The 18,549-nt window shown below is 43.3% G+C and overlaps 1 protein-coding gene across 2 annotated transcripts in view; it reads left to right on the plus strand.

The window, feature by feature from the left end:
• dock1 (dedicator of cytokinesis 1) overlaps nucleotides 1-18,549 on the plus strand; it is a 193,787-nt gene that overhangs the window by 43,836 nt on the left and 131,402 nt on the right. The window contains exons 16-24 of one of the 2 annotated variants that reach the window (XM_030077881.1): nucleotides 468-540; nucleotides 3,184-3,287; nucleotides 4,042-4,225; nucleotides 10,258-10,355; nucleotides 13,025-13,114; nucleotides 14,358-14,458; nucleotides 14,843-14,971; nucleotides 17,229-17,337; nucleotides 18,471-18,482. In XM_030077881.1, coding sequence (XP_029933741.1) covers nucleotides 468-540; nucleotides 3,184-3,287; nucleotides 4,042-4,225; nucleotides 10,258-10,355; nucleotides 13,025-13,114; nucleotides 14,358-14,458; nucleotides 14,843-14,971; nucleotides 17,229-17,337; nucleotides 18,471-18,482 — 900 coding nt within the window. The remainder of the gene's footprint in view (nucleotides 1-467; nucleotides 541-3,183; nucleotides 3,288-4,041; nucleotides 4,226-10,257; nucleotides 10,356-13,024; nucleotides 13,115-14,357; nucleotides 14,459-14,842; nucleotides 14,972-17,228; nucleotides 17,338-18,470; nucleotides 18,483-18,549) is intronic. The other variant, XM_030077882.1, reaches the window with a different exon arrangement.

An 18,549-nucleotide genomic window follows, 5' to 3' on the forward strand; every position in this document is an offset into this window, starting at 1 on the left:
TACTTATGTGTCACCAGAATATGATGCTTTTGACCTATGAGGCTTCAATGCATATAAAGGCAGCTGTGAATATTAATCAGAACAAAAGATAAAATGGTAAAGACAGATGGTGAAATATGTCTATAGGAATACAAAGTTATTGACCCATGAAACTTTAAATGCCTTTATACATAGAAGGATGAATTTTCACAAGGGCACTAGATAAAATGGTGACTGCAGAAGCAGATGGAATGCATTTTCCATCTATATGGACATTTACTGCGGAGGTCAGTTAGAGAACAGGCTCCCTCTTTCATCTGCTATCAGCACATAAACTATTCAACCTGGGGTTTGAGGCTTCCACTGCTCTTAGTCTGACACTTAAAATCTGTTTGTGTGTGTGTGTCTGCGTGTGCGTGCACTGGTGTGTTGTGGACATGTATGTTTGTTGAATTGCTAAGAAATGCCTTTCTCTCCTTTTATCCCAGGTTGCTATTCCTATTGAAGACGTGAATCGCAGCCACCTGCGGTTCACCTTTCGCCACCGCTCATCTCAGGACTGTGAGTACAAATGTCAATTCATGAATAATCAGTTTCGCTAGTGACCAGCTGCACAATTGGCTGCTAATCTAGTCACAACAAAATAATGGAAGATATCCAAGCCAAGCAGATGTGTTGCACTATGATAAATACTTTGAAGCTCGCCCCGTGTCACATTAATCAGAGATATTAGGCTGCCCTGCATAAAGGATCATCATTGAATGGCTTGTCAGAGACTACAGCTGGAGTGTAAGAAATGCCTGAAGGGGCTCTTGTTTATTGGGACCAGTGTCTAGCTGAGTGTTGCTGGGAGACAGTGTTGTATTACCTTCTGTTTTTTAATATCCCTTTCAATTTTGGGGTGCGGAGGGCAGGGAAGCCTGTCCTGGCAGCCTCGCTGTCCCATCTGCCTGCCACATGGCAAGGCCATCCCATGAGCAGCAGGCATGGGGCAGGGTGTGTGGTTCGGTGAGGGGGGATCCAAAGCAGGCCTATATATGCAAAACAATCAATTAGTGTGGTCAGGCAGGCAGCACAGAATTGGGAGGTAATCAGCAAGGGAAAACTCTACCTTTTCTCTACTTAAGTAATCTGCAGCCACCACTAATCCTGCAGCTCTGTTTGCTTCTCACCCAGAGCATGCAGGTGGTGTGGCGGGTAATGGCCAGGTCTCAGAGCCCTGTGCTGGTTTATAATCCACCTGGACAGCCCTCCCGTCACGCTTGGCATCTTGCTGCTACAGCCTCTGCAGGGACTAATGCTGTTACGCGGCCTGCCTTTGAAACCTCACTACTTGCAGTTATCTTGCTGTAATAGCCGCTTTAGGAACTAGCACACGTCAGGCGACTCTGAGACTGCAGGGGCATGCTGATGCTGCTGAACCTTAAGCTGCCAACAAATGACAAAGGAGAGATATGCTGATAAAGTACAATTGTTTGGATTCTTTGGATTCATGTTTATTGCAAGCTTTTTAGTTAACTTCCAATACCTGCGCTCTACTCAGTATTCAATTACTCCAATATACAGCTGATTCTTGTGAAGCAGAATCTAGACCTTTACAATAAACTGACTCATATTTGGTGTCTGCATTCTCATGGACACACACTTTCTAGGGAAATGCTTAACATCTTTACATGTGATGCTGCGGACTTCAGGCCCATGGGTTGTCTGTCTCTGTCCTCCTACCTGCTTCCCCCACTGCTTCTAGCAAGCCATGAACTTTTACTAGGAGCACAGACTGACATAGCTTCACATCACAGTTGCTGCTGGAACTTAGCTCATCTACTCAGTGTCTCAGCCCCCTAGTGATGAATCAGGAGGCTCCTGAGATCGTGCTTCAAACTACCGCTGAAGCATTGTCAGGCCTCATCAGACTGATGGCTGCCACCACAGATGTGGCCGTGGCTGCAGGAGAGAGCCGCCATCTTTGCGCTTCTGTTTCATCTGTCGTCATGCCACTACCTGGTGACTGGAGGGGAGGGGAGGCCTTTAAATGTAGCACAGTAGAATAAGCAAAAACCTGAGCTGACAGCCCGCCTCCTAGTTGGAGGTTCAGCCAACGTCCATAGACATTTGGCTTGGATGGACTCAAAAGCGTCATTCAGTCCTGAAAGCAGCCAGTTTTTTCTGTGTTTTTGAGCCTCCAACTCTCCCCTCTCATTTGGAAATTGCTGATTACATTTTCCTCAACGGGATGGCATGCCTACGGTGTTTCCTCTCCACTGGTTTCTCTCCAGCCAGCCCAGCAATTATTCACCGGTGAAGCTGCAGGCAGCAAACCAATGAAGGGATTTATGCAGATGGAATGCGTAAGATACTTCGATGAATCAACTCTCCATGGACGTAAATTTGAGCTTGTTGATCCTCTATGATGATATATGTGGCCTTATGTGAGCGCGTGGGTACAGGACCAAGCCATAATTCTCCAGCCCAGTTATACGGTACCCCCCCACCCCCCACCCCGACTGAGCATCTTCTCTACACTGTGTCAGGCTTATATGAACTAATCAAAGCCACAGTCCTTTGATAAAGTGCAAGTGCAGCCTTCATATGCTAATGGGATCTCAACATGTAAAATATTTCATGACAAACTGCCATAAATCCATTTTTATAAAAGTTTTACTTGAAATCCATTACTGAAAAATAAAGTAGAAACTTACATACTTACAAGCATTTGATAGGAAAGGTTATGAATAGTAAACACCTTGAATGTCAGCAGTCAATTTCAAGCAACAGCTTGGATGGCAGGAATGGGCAGTAAGTCGCCCTCTTCATCAACAAAGGTCACATCAAAGGCAGAATCAGCAGAGACTTTTAAGATTGAGCTTTATGTCGGGGATTACCTGCCCTTTGTGTCTGTTTGTTAATGAGGTGCTGTGAAATCAGCCATGTTGCACGGTTCACTGCACTTGAGATTCTCTCTAAAGGCTGTCGTGCCGGCTCAGTGTGCCTGAAGATGAACACTTTCTACATGAATTCGCACGCACACTTCTATCCAGAAGTTTGCAAACATGCATGACCGGAATCACACTTTTGTGCAGGTTCAAGCAGGCAGACCTGTGTATACACTCATGCAGTCAATCCAATATTAGTAACCAATGACAAACAACCCCATCCATATTTCTGTTCTGTCCTGCTGACATGCTGCCTCTTCTCCTCCCACAGCCAAAGACAAATCAGAGAAGATATTTGCCCTGTCTTTTGTGAAGCTGATGAGGTATGACGGGACAACACTAAGGGATGGCGAGCACGATCTCATTGTGTACAAGGTAAATATAAAAATATCTTTTAACACAGCTCTGCTGAGTTCAGTCTGTGGTTGCTCCTGGCATCCCTGTCATTGACTACCCACCTGCAGGGCCAGCCCACGCTCCTCATGCTGTGACCATAACAGATATGAGATTTGGGTGAAAAATTGACCTGTCTTATTAGTAGCTACTGTAATAACGGCTTCACTGCCTTCTATGGAGAAATGTGTATTTAGCCCATGTCAACCCCCACACTGAAATGAAATTACTTTCCAATTAAAGCGCCTTGTGTAATGATAGCTTTGCGTTACAGCTGTAGTTTATGTTAATTAAAAAGTTAATATGGGAAAAATTCCCTCAATTAAACTTTTTTCACTCTCTTTTTTCTGTATTTGCACTGAAATTGTCAGTCAAAGCTACTGCTATGAAATGTCATTAACTTGTCATGCTACAACTGGCAGCAATGGAGTTAGTTGCTTTCAGCTGACTTGATTTCAAAACTTTATTGACCCGCAGGGAAATTTGGTGTGTGGACATCATAAAAAACACAAAAATGCCAAATCACCACAGCATACAATAGTAATTTTGGATGCTGATTTTTGTTACAGTGCAAACACTGGGCAGCTGTTCGTGTAAAATGTGCATAGACCATGTCTTTGCAGCATATAAAAAATGAATGAAAATGAATGAACTTCTATGGATTGGATGAGTTTTAAATTCACTTAATTTTTCATGATGAATTACAAGTAAACTTAGGCTTATCCTGGACAAACAGGCAGAAGCAAAGAAGCAAGAGGACTCGTTGCTGTGCCTGAACCTACCTGCCACCAAGCTGGAGTTGGAGGAGAAGGGCTACTCTGCCACAGGGAAGAGCACCCAGAACCTGGGCAACTGTGTCATCAGCAAGGACTCCTTCCAGATCTCCACTCTGGTCTGCTCCACCAAGCTCACACAAAATGGTACCAGCCTCCATACTTGATTATCATTTACAAACTCATTCCATTTCTCTTACCTTCTGTTCTCTCTGCTGTCTTCTGCGGTTGTCAAGTGCAGCCTCTCAGATATGCCGGGGAAAAAGAGCTCTTGCTGAAGAAAGAGACTTTTCATTAGGTAGACTGGGGCTTCTGAAACATATTTTGGCTCACAACCTCTGAAGGTGGCAGACTCAAAGACAGATTACCCCTGGACAGAAAACATATCCCTCTTTGGCTAAGAGGTCTTATTAAAATCCATTTTTCACAATTGAAGGACTCTAGCAACATTTCTTATAACCCTTAACTCCTCTGTCCTTTACTCGTTTCACCTGTTCTCTATCCCTGGCCACATGTCTGACACTAACCCTCTCTCAAGACTTCTCTTTCATCCCTTCTCCCTCTAACCTACTTTCCCTTCCTCAACTCCCCTCTGCACTCAGTCTCAATCAGTAGATTCCAGGCCATCTCTGCGGAGGGGAGGACAGCTCTGCTCTGTTTACTGCTGTCAATCTGGCATGGAGCATTTTATTTCCCAGGGTGCTGACAAGAGCCATGCTTATTAAGCTAAGGAAATCCCCCACTAAGGCCCATGGCTCACTGATTAAGGACTATGACCCCTGTGTTCCCCAAGTATTTATACACATTCATAAACCATGGAACAGTATCTCCAGTTTTTAAGACGATCACTGTAAACCCCATCGGGCTTACTGGTCTGTCCAAGCCATTTTTCACAACCTTGTGGCCGTCTTGTGTCATGTGAGTGCTGCTGGAAGCTGGTCTGAGAGGGTCGGAGCTCCCCAGTCTGATTGAAAACTTACTGGACAGATGCTCAGTGCTCTCATTTCACAGTGACATAAAGCCGAGCCTTTCTGAGTGTACTCTGAACATTGTTCTGTGCGTGATGCATTGCTTCCTTGCGTTTGGGTATGCAGGGCTCAGCCACGACTTTTAAGCAAACCAAAAATGAACTGAAATGACTTCCTCATTCTTGCCGTGACTGCTTTGCTACAGATGGAAAGAGAGTGAGAATGAACAGGGGACAGATTCACTGCAGCCTAACATTGACTGGAAATGAAATTAATTGTTTTACTTGCCCAAAGCAATGCCCCATTTGAATAATGATCACGACGTTTCTTATTGTTTTTTATTCATGGTGACACAAAGATAATTTGAAACAGGCGAGGAAGGACAGAGTGGAAGGAAATGCTTGGAGTGAGCCATTGAAGCGAATCGATGTGGCGCGAGTTCCAGCACATTGCAGTCCGGTCACACAGCGTATGCAGCAGCAGAGCGGTCGCTGAACACCCCTCTCTGGGTACACCACCGCAAAGGCGAAAGTGCCACTTCTGCTGCAAGACTCATAACCATTAAACTTTCTGCTACCTTGTTACCCCTCCTCTTGTGATCCCCCCAAAATGAAAGACTGAACTTGTTTTTTTCCCCCCTCCTCCGAGTGCCCAGTACAATGTAATCCCCTTGAAAGCTTAAGTCCTTGTTTTCATCAGTGTGCAGCCTTAAATTTCAAATTAAGGTAAGGCCAGAGAAGATTGACTGCTTGGAGTCTACTAAATCGACAGAGGTGCTCTCCAACACAGCATCCCTTTATTGAAGGAGACGAAGGCTCTGCATTTCACCCACAACATCAAGACTCTCACTACACAACATTGATTCTTCCCATCTGTAGACAGAGAAAGAGGGTTTCTTATAAATGTGCTTTTGTTTGACTAATATGAGTGTGATTAGACGAAAAAATCCTAACTCTGTTTTTGAGTTTTGTATTTTATTTGAGGGATTACAGGAGTTGTGAGAGTTTTTATGCTCTTTGTGCTTATAAAACCTTTGAACTCTCATTGTGCAATTTCAAAAATACATGGATGTCGGTCTAAAAATAGGTCTTTTTGTCAATCCGGATATCTTCACATATTTGAGGCGCAACTATTCCCCCCTACAGCGGCATTGCATGGAGAATGACAACTTTTTGTCTGCATGCCTATTGATCGCTACTGGGCCTTTTTTCTTTTAGCAGCCATCATATTAACATGGAGGCTTAATGTGACCCTGTGGTAAACAGGCAATTTAATCTCTGCGGTGTAATGAGGACCTGTGTATGTGTGTGGGAGAAGAAGTGGATTTTTGCTGTTGTTTTCCTGCCTCTGGTCTCAATAATATGCACAACAAACGTTCATAAAGCCTCCGTAATGAGGTCACAGCGGACCACAGAAAAGGCCTGGGCTAGATCTTGGGGACAGGGAGAATTTTGTTGTCAAACCTCCTGCTCTGTGTATTGTCTACTATGGAGAGACAGTGATATAGTAATGTTCCCTTAGAGGCTTATTAAGTTTAGTCACTAGTATACTCTGTCATTTACCCTCAGTCTTTCGTGCCCTCCTGGTGTACTCAGTGGGCGGTGATGTCAGTGGGAGAGCAGATCTCAAGTGTGGTGGCAGAGCCGAATCCCCTGGCCTTCCTTTACTGATTAGATTAGACAACCAAGAAATAGCCCAAACCATTCTCTGAAGTGCCATGTAGATCCATACAACACACTGCAGGTAGAAATCAATAGGCACCATCCTCTCTCCTTATCTCCCACCTCTCGGACTTGTGCTTTCTCTCTTTTCAGTGTGTGTGAGAGATGGGCTGCAGTGTGTGTCCTGCTGGGGAAATCCAGCCCCATAGAGCGGCTCCACTGCTGATATTTACCTGGCACTTTGTGATGGTAATTTGAAAGGCACCAATGGGTGCTTGGGGATCAGACTGCCTCGTCACCACACACCGACTTTGATTAAATACAGAGGTTTGTGTGTGCGCGTGGTTGCATGTGTGTGTGTGTGCATGCATACGTGTGTGTGCGCGTGCACCCGTGTGTGTGTGTGTGTGTGTCCCTGAGGATATGCCATCCCACGCCAAAGCTCTGGGAAAAGGTTTGAGTTCTTTTAATAAAGAGAGGCAGGCCAATTCGTCTCCCACAGTGTTGGAGTCGGCCTGCTTTATTAAAACCTAGAAGCTCTTTAAAACTCGCACCCAAACAGCTCGCTCACTCACCCACACACACTCACTCAGTTGCTCCACCTCCCTCTTTCTGTTAACATCCACCTGTCCTTCCATCTTCCTGTCTAGCTGTCTCTCAATTTTTCATCTCCTTTTTCTCTGCTATATCCCACGGCGTGCAGTACTGCTGCCGTGGGCTATACATGTCAAATTGTGGTCAGTCACTCATGTGGGACCTGCGAGGGACGTTTAGTGGGACGCATGCATAGTATGTGTCCAGGCTGCAAGCTGTCAAAGTTGATTCTGTCTGTGTACAACCAGGAAAAGCAAAAGCGACACTGAACAAAGCTGTATTGTAGTTGATAATCTAGCCATGTAATTTTTTTTTTTCAGAGAATATCTTAGTTACACTAACACTGTTTATGTGAAGCCATCTTGGTATTGTTGATTTTTGGAAAATAACAGATGCGTGCAGATTCGCTGTGGGTCTTGACGGTTTCATGTTTGTGTATTCACTTGCTACTAGGTCAAATATATCAGACTAGATCAAATATATTTAGCCCAGTAATATAATCAAAACTTGCTTGACTGGATGTAGTCTGTGGGCTCAAATGCAGTAGTGTGCAGGATTCTAGAAATTATCTGTGCATGTGAAGGAGGAATGCACAGTGCATGCAGGGGGCGTGACCACATGCAGGGGGCGTGACCTCAACAGCCCTGCAGTAAGTAGGTTGCTGTGTGCATGCGATGGAGGAATGCACTGTGCAGGGTAGAAATTCAGCTGCATTAAATCTGCTTCTTTCAACCAAGATGTTTTTTTCAACAATATTTAAATTCCCTGTTACAGGCTAACCTGCAATTTTGCGCTTTTTCAGTTAATTCATGTTCATTCCCCTTAATTCTCATATATTCCTGTTAATTTCGATATATTCCCTTTGATTCCCATGGAAAGTTTCAAACTTTTAAGCTTCCCAGAATTTTGCAACCCTTCCTGCTTCATTGTATCCTTATGAATCGTCTGTGCAATTCATATTCACTTCATTGTAATGAGCTGCTGACAAGTGGTCTCACCTGAAGACTTTGTCAAGCAAGGAAAAAAATGCCACTTTAAAGCCCTTCCCAAAAGACCACCTGCGACACGCACACACACACACACACACACACACACACATATGCACACACAACACTCCATGTTCACGATCCCCACATCTGAGATGAAACACTACTTTTAATTAAGTTAGATTTATGCAGGCGGTTTCCCAGTGCTGGGAGCTCATGTGAAGTGGCTGCCGGCTCTTCCCAGGGTATTTGCAGTGTGTGGCTCTAAACGGAGGCTGGCGGGAGGCTGGAGAAGTGGCAGGGATCTAATGACAGCAGAGCTGAGAGAGGCCCTAGCCTGCTGAAAGATGTTTTAGCATGCTGTTCTTGTCTTTGGCTGGAAGAAAGGGAAATAATTCATTTTACATAGAAATGATCACTTGAGAAGAGAGTAGGGAATTACACAGAGGTTTCGTCTTTTCTGTGCAGCTGCTTTTACTGCATTGTGGGATAAAACCTGCGCTCGGGTAACATGACTGACACAAATCTAATATTGTCAGGACATCTGAATACAAGGTTGTCAGTATAAAGAAAAAGGTACAAGCTACTTAAAGCTACTTGACAACTTTGTTTGCTTTGTGGAAATGAAGATGAGAATGATCAAAAAATGCTTGTGTCAAGAGAAGATACACACAAGCATTCAAATGGTAATGTGAAGTCTCTTTTACATTTCAGTTATGTGTTGGTTACAATGTATTTTCTCAGAATGAATAATTCTTCTGCGTCTTCTTTGCATCTGCTGATTTAGTGTCTTCTCCCAGCCTTGTTGTCAGCAACACTTCAGTTCCAGGGCACATGCTGTTTGTCTAAGTCGCTGTGTGATTTCCCCGTAAGTCCCAGGCAAGCCTTCCAAACTGGTGTGGATTGTCCATGCCCCCTGCATCACTGTCCCATACGCTGCCGACAGAGTGACCTCCTCTCAGCCTCTCTCAGCATGGCCTGTGACAGCGACACCCCGCCGGGGCCAAGCTGCCTGATGATTTATCCTCATTTCATTTAATTTGTCTCTCCGAGGTGCTAAGCCGTCAATTCCAAAATCTATATCTCCTTGGGGGGAGAACTCCTGGTCGTTTAGACAAGGCTCCGCGACTGAACCGTGATAGGGTGTCAGGACTGCAGATGATAGGCATCCATCACCGTGTCGTCACACTTGATTGGCTCTGCCATAGCATGACGGGAGGGGGAGGCAGTAGTAGCGAGGGTCCCGGGCAAGCTCATGATCCCAAGGGACTGCTGGGAGACAAGTGAGCCACCCGTGGCTGCACTGGACACCAAGCCTAGCTTTTCTTTCTCTGCAGATCTAAAATGTGGTATAGATAGAAGTGACATTCTTTCTGCCCTACAGTCATTACAGTCCAAATGTGCCGACCTTGGAGTCAAAATCATTAGTGGCGCTCTCCGCTCTGCCATACCTCCGTCTTCCTCCTGGTTCATATCATTTTGAGAGTGCGATGGCTTTTGTCCTCAGAATTGATCTGATTGATGTCCGCAGGTCTGGGAGGTACAGTGCCTTAACAAATTGAGATAAGTGAGTTTTTTAAGCCCCCGATTTGATAATCTGCCAAAGGTGGTCTGGAAGAGTGCTCCCTTGAGCGTGATTAATCACATTGTGACTCATCCTCTTATGCATAAATTTATTTTCCATGATTAAATTAAATGATCTAATAGAATGATTTTTTACACATTAGGGTGGCATGGATTATTACGACTCTATTTGGGACATTAAAAACTGATTATTATGGGGGGAAAACATTTAACAACTTGACACCAGCACTCATAAAACGCAGATGACAGACCTTCACTGTTGTCTTTGCAGCCACTGACTGCCTCAATCTCAATCTCAGCCTCTGTTTTTGGTAAATCAGTAGTTAATAGGATGAACTAACTTGTTTGTGCTCTGTGGTAAAGACTGCTCTGTGTCTTCTTTCTAGTGGACCTGCTTGGCCTGCTGAAGTGGCGCTCCAATACCAGCCTGCTGCAGCAGAACCTGCGGCAACTCATGAAGGTGGAAGGTGGAGAAGTTGTCAAGGTCAGAGGGTCAAAGTTCATCCACACAATCACAAAAACCCATCTCACCTCTGTGTGTCAAGGATAGAAAAGCCTTTTTGTTTAAATCTTGAATGAACAGCGTTGTTTTATCATCTTTATAGCACCTGATGCTGACTTTTAGAAGAAGTTGCCAGACGACAACCAGGCATCATATTTTGGATTCTGAAATTGACAAAGTGGCTGCTGTATTCTAATGATAAGATAAGATCCTGTGTAACCACATATATTTTAGTGAGGTGGTGATATAGCGATAAACATATTTTTTACATAAACAACACAAATTGTTTCTGACTTTTGTTCAGCCTCTGTTTTTAGTAGTTGATCTTTTTAACTGGCCTTTGTATGGCCCTGGCCAGGTTTCCCTTGAAAATCAGATTCCCTGATCTCATTTATAAGATTAAATAAATAAATAAAAAAAAAAAGGTTAAATAAAAGGTTAAATCATTAACCTGTGCTCATGGCAGTATTATATTGCTAGATTTTATTATATTTATAAGAAATGTGTTATTATGTTTTACCCCTTCTTGCCCACACAGTTTGTGTGTGGTGAAATGACAAATTTGCATGGCTGACCAATAGAGACGCTGCTTTGGGCCCTACGGTTGACCACTTTGTTTGACCAATGAAAGAAAGTCCATCTTGGCAGTGCCACACCGTTCAAGTCTAGAAAATACTTTTGAGGAGAATACACAAGTAAGCAAAAAGGTACTGGGTTGGCACTGGCAATTCCTTCTGTTGAGCCTTGAAAATATTTCACATTCTTCTGCCTACATACATATGAGCAACAAAACAAAACAAAACAAAAACATCATTTCAACAGCTGGTGATATGAACAGCGCAATCAAAGACACTCCTTGGTGTTCCTGAAAGCCACAGCTTCTTGGCAGCGATTCCACAAATGATTTCACTGCCTGTCGGTGGGAACAGGTTGTATTTTTTTTTTTTTGTTAACAGTGTCTGCAGTCAGGAGGGAGAAGGTAACGCCACCTACAATGTACAGAGAAGTTGTCCTGCTGTCAAAATTATAGGCAGGCCTTTAAAGTTCCCAGCTTGGGGCAGATGAATAAATCAGTATCTGGAGAAAGTTTTGCGTGGACTGGTTGGGGGCCTGACAGATTCCAGCACACCCAAGGAAGTCCCTCACGAAGACAAATTTGATCAGGCCGGATAGATGTGTCAACCGCAGCTGGACTTGTTCATTAAACCATAGGGGTGTGATTATCATTACCAGCACAGCAGCGCTCGATCTCTTCAAAGCGCTCAGCAACTGCTGCTGTACAATCAACCAATGTTTCAGCTTGGCATTTCAAAGCCAATTCATCAATATGCATCAATCATTTTGTGGATTTATACAGGATTGTTTACAGAGGGCATATTATAGATAAAGCCTGGGAGAATTTCTGCATCCCTCCAATGCGTTGTTGTCGATCAGTATTTAAGCATTACACTCCTCCGTCATCAGCATAATGCCGCCTACTGCTATCACAGCTCTAGTGTGATTGAAGTGGGCTTTAAACTCCACACGTCCACGTTGTTTGTCTCTTTTAGTGAACATGATGCTTCTTATCCTCTTGATGACAGACCCTTGTACAGCGTGATAGCTTTGTTTCCAGCGTCTTTACATCTGTTTTCACATCGCCTGAGAATTGGCGGAATAAATGCAGCATGTTTCCCAAGAGAGGGGAGCTGTATACAGTTAGTGTTGCTGGAGGTGATGCTGACAGGGAAATTATTAAAGAGCTCATAGTACTTCACTGGCTAATGTTCACAGCTGTATGGGGATAGTTAGCTATTGAAGTTTACAGCTATGTCATGGTCCCTCGCTGCCTTGCCAAATAGCTGCCATAGCTGTGGGGTTCAATTCCCACTGGCTTACATCGTAAAAGTACCATTTGTGCATGTGCCAAATGTTTGCATTGAAAAAAGTTGTTTGGGATGAACATGTTGGCTCTCTATGGGTTGAAAAAATTCTACATCTCTTGGGCTTATGGGAAGCCTTTCATACCTTATTGGATAAAATTAAATATATTCTTGTGAAACTAAAGCCAAATCTTGTTTGTTTTTTTTGAAGTCCCTGAAAACTTGGCATTTTGGCGGTACGTTTTCCCCTTACAGTGACTGTATTTCTCCAGTATTCTCTGTTACTGGTGCCAGTTTCTACCTCCTACTTGGCTAAAACAATGTAGCCGTCATGCCACAGATTAAAAGTCTTGACCTGTGCAGCCAAGAGAGTTGTAATACATTATTATTCATGTTTTCTGAGTGTTATCATGTTCTCACGTGCTGGGCCTTCTTCGGCGGTTCAGCTCGCACCATCTTGTTCCCCTTGATGTGATTGAAATTGAACTGCTTGGCAGAGGGCCCTGAGGTCATTTGTTAGTCTGCGTCTGCGTTGTCACCACCTGTATGCAGCATGTCCTTGCTAAACATCTCAGGAAATGTGTTCAGCTGACAGCACTTGACACCGACAGGCTCAATTTGATCTGAAATGGCAGTGAATAAAACAGTGTTTTCCAGACTAAATCATTGCCTTCCAAAAGTTTTTGGGGATTTTTTTTTTTTTTTTTTTTAAATATATGTTTATTTTTTGTGACGGCTGCCAGAGTTATTGTTGGTCTGCCATGACACGCTGTGCATCTGTCATTCCAGTTTCTGCAAGACACTCTGGATGCTCTCTTCAACATCATGATGGAGAACTCAGACAGTGACACTTTTGATACCTTGGTCTTCGATGCCTTGGTAAGCATTGCTGTTGACGAGCAGCTGAAACTGTTGGGTTTCATGCTGGTGGAAATAAACACTTAGACACATTCATAGCTTGCAAAAATAATATGTTGTCACATCTTTAATATGCTAAAAGCCTTTTTTGGCAGCCTAGATTTTCTCGGTCTCCACTTGGTGTTAGCTGTTTTAATGTTTTTGTTTCTTTCTTTTGCACCACAAGTGTGCAGCCACCTAGTTTTTGTCAGGAAGATGTGGGCACCTAAAATAATCCATTTGGTTTTGTTGGAGAATATTACATAGCATCAGAGAATCACATGACCATTTAATAGCATTATCTTATGTATGTTTAACCACATGTTTATATGTTGTCATGTATAGGTTTTAAACAGGGCTGTGTCAAAGACAAGTTTTAAACAGTCAACATCCATTTTAGGCTGAAAGTGAAGCAAAAACACTTTTACTTCTCCCAGGGCCGATGTGTTTTGCCTCCGGGTGTGTGTTGTTTGAAAGTATGCAAAGTGCACACCTTAACTCCTCACAGGAATGTTGAGCATGTGCCCTCGACCTAGGATCTGCAAGATGAAAACGCCTCGGCTGGCACACATAGCTGCAGCTGCTTACAGTGCATTTGCATTAACACTGCAGTGATGCAGCTGTGATGCAGCTCACAACCTGTATGCATATTCTCTATTGGTCATTAATAAGAGCGGGGGCCTATCAGTCTGAGAAGGCACCAGAGATAAGCGACATCTCATGTGGAATCAGTGCTGCATTGATATGCATGAATTTGTGGCACCAGGGTAACACTTTCAATAATTGTGTCAGTCTAGGATTTAACATCCCATTTTCCTGCAAGATAGATGATGATTAAGATCTCGCATAAAGCAAAAATAAATTAGCTTGCTTGAATTTTAATTTCATAACTTTTTCATGTATTAAATCAAGTCGCTGGAGCCACTGAGTCATCTGAAAGTATCTCTTAGAATCCTTCTATCTCGGATGCCATCACCTAACATCATAAAGCAGATCTCCAAAGAGCAGTTTTCTCTTTCAGAGAATGGGCCCAGCGATTGTGTTGTCTGGTGTCCTAGATTATCTGCAAGCTAGGGAATTGGGAGAAAATGGCTTTCTGCTCAAATGCAGGCTTGTTTAATTTCCCAATCCCTTTCAACATATTGAATGAGACAGGTGTTTTTCCTGGTCTGTTTTATGAGGAGGTGGTTTACATTTTAATGAATATGTCTTTCTTCCTCGACAGGTGTTCATAATTGGGCTTATTGCTGACAGGAAGTTCCAGCACTTTAACCCTGTTCTGGAAACCTATATACGGAAGCATTTCAGTGCCACACTGGCATACACGTGAGTGAATGAACATCTTTCCAAACAGCAAGCAGATTAGAAGAATGTCTAAAGGGCGTGGCACACCAAGCTGATGGTCAGTCATCGGCCAACATTTGGTCAGTGTTGAGTGTCTGTGGCCCTAGTTTTTGTGGTGTGTCCTGCACCATTGGCGCTAGTCTGATCCCTGTTGGTGTATTATTGGACGGTTGAGCATGTTAAATTGGTCAGGCAATGTGATGCGACACAACAATGGACCTTTGCTACTGCTAGTTCTTTGAAGTCGGTTCGGTGTGTCTGAGCCTTAACAAAAAAAAAAAAAAAAAAAAAAAAAAAAGAAGTCTACCAGGGAATTTGATAGTCCAAATTTGTCAAGCTCAGCATGTGATCTGGCTTTTTCTACAGGAAGCTGACCAAGGTTTTGAAGAACTACGTTGAGAATGCTGAGAGGCTGACAGAGCAGCTGCTGAAGGCCATGAAGGCTCTGGAGTACATCTTCAAGTTCATTGTCCGCTCCAGGGTCCTCTTCAACCAGTATGTCCTGATATACACACACACACACACACACACACACACACACACACACACACACAGACATGATATATGTGCAGTAATCACACCGCAGGATGCAATGTGAAAAGGAAAACTCTCAAGGTTCTCATTTTCCATCACTAATCTGCCATAAAAGTCCTTCTATATAACATAATTATATCTGATTTAAGGGTTCTGGGATATGTAGAGTTTATTGCTCGTGAAATTAAGGCTCTACATGCATAGCGATCATCACCACAACCTGAAAATGAGCACTGCCTATTTTTTGATAAACTGATCAAGTGCACCTCTTCACTAGAGCTCATAACAAACATTGTCACCTGCTCATTGCCATATAAAATGGCTGTGCTGTGGAGACATGTAAATGTACTGTTATAAATATTCTTAGATGGCTTATAACCGATATATGGTATCTGTTCTTATTTATTGGCTGCAGTTATTCCCAATATCCCCACCAGTTGTCAATAAACTAATGTTTTCTAAACTCTTTCATTAGACAAATCTGTATTAGCTGCAGCAGCATTTGCCTGCTAAAGCTGGAATAGGTGGTACTGAGGAGTCCTGGGGTTAGGCGATTCCTATGGATACATGTATAATTGGCTATGGGAATGTTAAATGGATGATAATGTTGTAGAGCCATGGACTGAAGTTGGAGGTGCTGATGTATGACCCTGGTCTAATTGAGTGAGCAGAGTTTGATTGGTTTTCTGTCCAATGTCTGGAGGACGCTCTGTCCTTTGCCACACGTACCAGACCACAGTGACGTCACTCTCCCTGAGCGGGCCGCGCACTCACTGTGTATGTCGAGTGGCTCCACTTGCAAGATTACTGACGCCTTCGTCGACTTTCTGCCTTTTTCATCTTTCTGTTCTGATTGCACTTTCATTGTTTTGTTGGTGAAAAGCGTCTTCATTCATGATCAATATTGCCAGTGTCAACCCCATTAGGCCATTGTTGCTGTGTCAGGCCCAGGGTTTGAAAGTCTCTTAAATTGAAAAGTTCCCTTTGTGCGATGGCTGGCTGTGACCGGCATTGTAGGCTTTCACGGGGTTGTGACTAGAGGGAGCGTGGCTGCATCAGCAGGTGATAGGCTTCTTACTGCTGGCCAGTGGAACATTCCTATGACATGGTAGAGGAGGCACTCTAATCACACAATTTTCCCCCCAAGAGGAAAGCTCCCCACGACTGGTGCATCTGTCCTGAGTTTACTCTGCTCCTCGGTGCTCCAGGGTAGAAGCAGCTTTAAGTAATTGTTGTTATGGAAGCCCTGAGAGGGAAGCCTCAAATCCCATGATTTCTGTAAGCCCTTAACAGTGACTATACTGGACCATGTAATACCTGCAGCCCTATGAGAGATAGTGATACCACAATACCTGCCTCTTGGGAATAAAACTGGTGAAATCTGATACGATAGGAGCAATCTTAACACCTCAGCTCATCCCACCTCATCCCTGCTTCCCCCCTAAGCAGGGATGTGTGTCTTCAATCAATAGCCATTTCTCCCACAGATTCTGTAGTTTTTTTTCTTGTTGTTTTTTGAGTGGTTGACACACTTCATTACTTTGCAGCTGGCACAAAGCGGCTCATTTACGGTTAATACCCAGTTTGTGGAGATTTATAGTTCTGCAAGTGGGATGAAATGCATTTGCATTTTTTGGGGATTAGGGAGGCAGCCATGCTTTGTGTTCCCTTGCACTTTGAAATGTGGGGAAGCATTTTCGACAATTGTTCTCTGATTATTGGCCTTCGGCTGCTAGCTAGGCAGCTTTTGCTCAATGTAACCAATCTAGTGGACGGGACAGTAATGTTTCTGAGGCCCCGGCAGATGGGAAAGCAGAGTCACAAGGCTACACAAGGCATGAGGCAACATTTCCTTTCTGTTCCTTGGTTGGTATTCCAGGAAAGTCATTAGTGTACATCATTCATTTTCCAGTTTTTGTTTCCCCTTTGACAAACAGGCAGGTGCTCCAGGGTCTTGTCATGTTGTTTTAAATGCTAATCTGGCTGGCAGCAAGAATGATGATCATGGTTTTGATCCAGGAATATTTGCATTGATAACACACACAGGCCTTTCTGCTGCCCGCTTGTAATGATTTAACAGAGAAGCATCAAACTCTTATCATTTCCACTTGAGAGAAGGGGGTGGTGGTGGTGGTGGTGGTGTGTTTACATAGGGATAAAACAAGCAACAGCCTTGTGATAATCTGCCAGTGTAATTCTGTGCTTCCTCTGCTCCCAGACTCTATGAGAACAAAGGGGAGGCCGACTTCATGGAGTCCTTGAGGAACCTCTTCACTTCCTTTAATGACATGATGAACAGCAATTCAGAGAACACTGGCATGGTGAAGGTAGGCTGCCATACTGCACATGTTCACATCCGTGCTACTGCTGGAACTCTGTGCTGAAAAATCTGCATGTTTGAATGGTAAATCAATCTTTTGACGGCTTACTGTGGTTGGCATGCTCTGTAATTGTCCAAAAAACAAAACAAAACAAAAAACAACAACAAAACAACAACAACAAAAAAACCAGTGGGAACAGGTCTTTCAAGGTACTGCAAAGATAAATAAAAATAATAATGATGAACAGATTAGAAACACCTTGAATGCAAAAACTGAAAGTGTATTAATGCTGCTTAAAGTGCCCAAATGAAAGCAAAAGATGACAGAATAAATACACGCAGGTACTGTAGCTGCATTTATGTAAGCCTTGAATTTTGATGCTCTCTAGTTGAAAATTATAATGTACTGTATGCATCTTATGCAATTTAAGCAAATGGCTTTACCTTGTTAATAGTTTCCAGGGTTTTTTGTGCTTACTGATGGTCTCTGAGTTGAGTGTGTTGCAATATTTGTCTCTCTATACAATATGCTGTTTTATCCTTACTCTGACTCTTTGCTTATGTCCTCTGTAGGGCTGCACATTAAATCAAACAAAACCAAACCAAAACAAAATCATAATGCTGCAGTGCTGCTGCAATGCTGCAATTTATACACCTTAGAATGGTGTTTTTTTTTTTTTTTTTTTTTTAGGGAGAGATGTTTCAGGTACTTGTGTGTGATGTTCAGAAACAGCAACCTGAGAAACCATATAGAAAAAGCTGTGAACGTAAAAATAGCAGAGCATTCATCTGCATTCTCAATCTCTGGCAGTGCTGGAGCTTGGAAGAATGATACGTCTCAACACTACATTTTGATTCATAATTATGCTGATCAGCCCAACAGGGGGTGCTACAATTACAGGTCAAATTGACACATTTTACACATAGATATATTTTTATCTATGAATATATTTGTATGTATATTGTGCAGCTCTAGCCTTTTCATTTTTTGTCTCATCCATACATTCTGCATGTTGAGTCTGTGTTGTTTTGCCTTGCCTGTCTCTCCATGTATGTTTGTTTGTGTGTTTTTCTCTCTGCATCTCACTCTGACCTTGACTGTCCTGTGATCTTGGGCTCCTCTGGCCTTCTGCTCTTTAGCTGCTCCTCAAGGTATTTTTTTCACTGCCTTGTGCTGCTTCAAGCTCCCTCCAGTGTGTTTGCATTTCATTGTCCTTGA

The sequence above is a fragment of the Myripristis murdjan genome, chromosome 19 (genome assembly GCF_902150065.1).
Source record: "Myripristis murdjan chromosome 19, fMyrMur1.1, whole genome shotgun sequence".
Classification (NCBI taxonomy): Eukaryota; Metazoa; Chordata; class Actinopteri; order Holocentriformes; family Holocentridae; genus Myripristis; species Myripristis murdjan.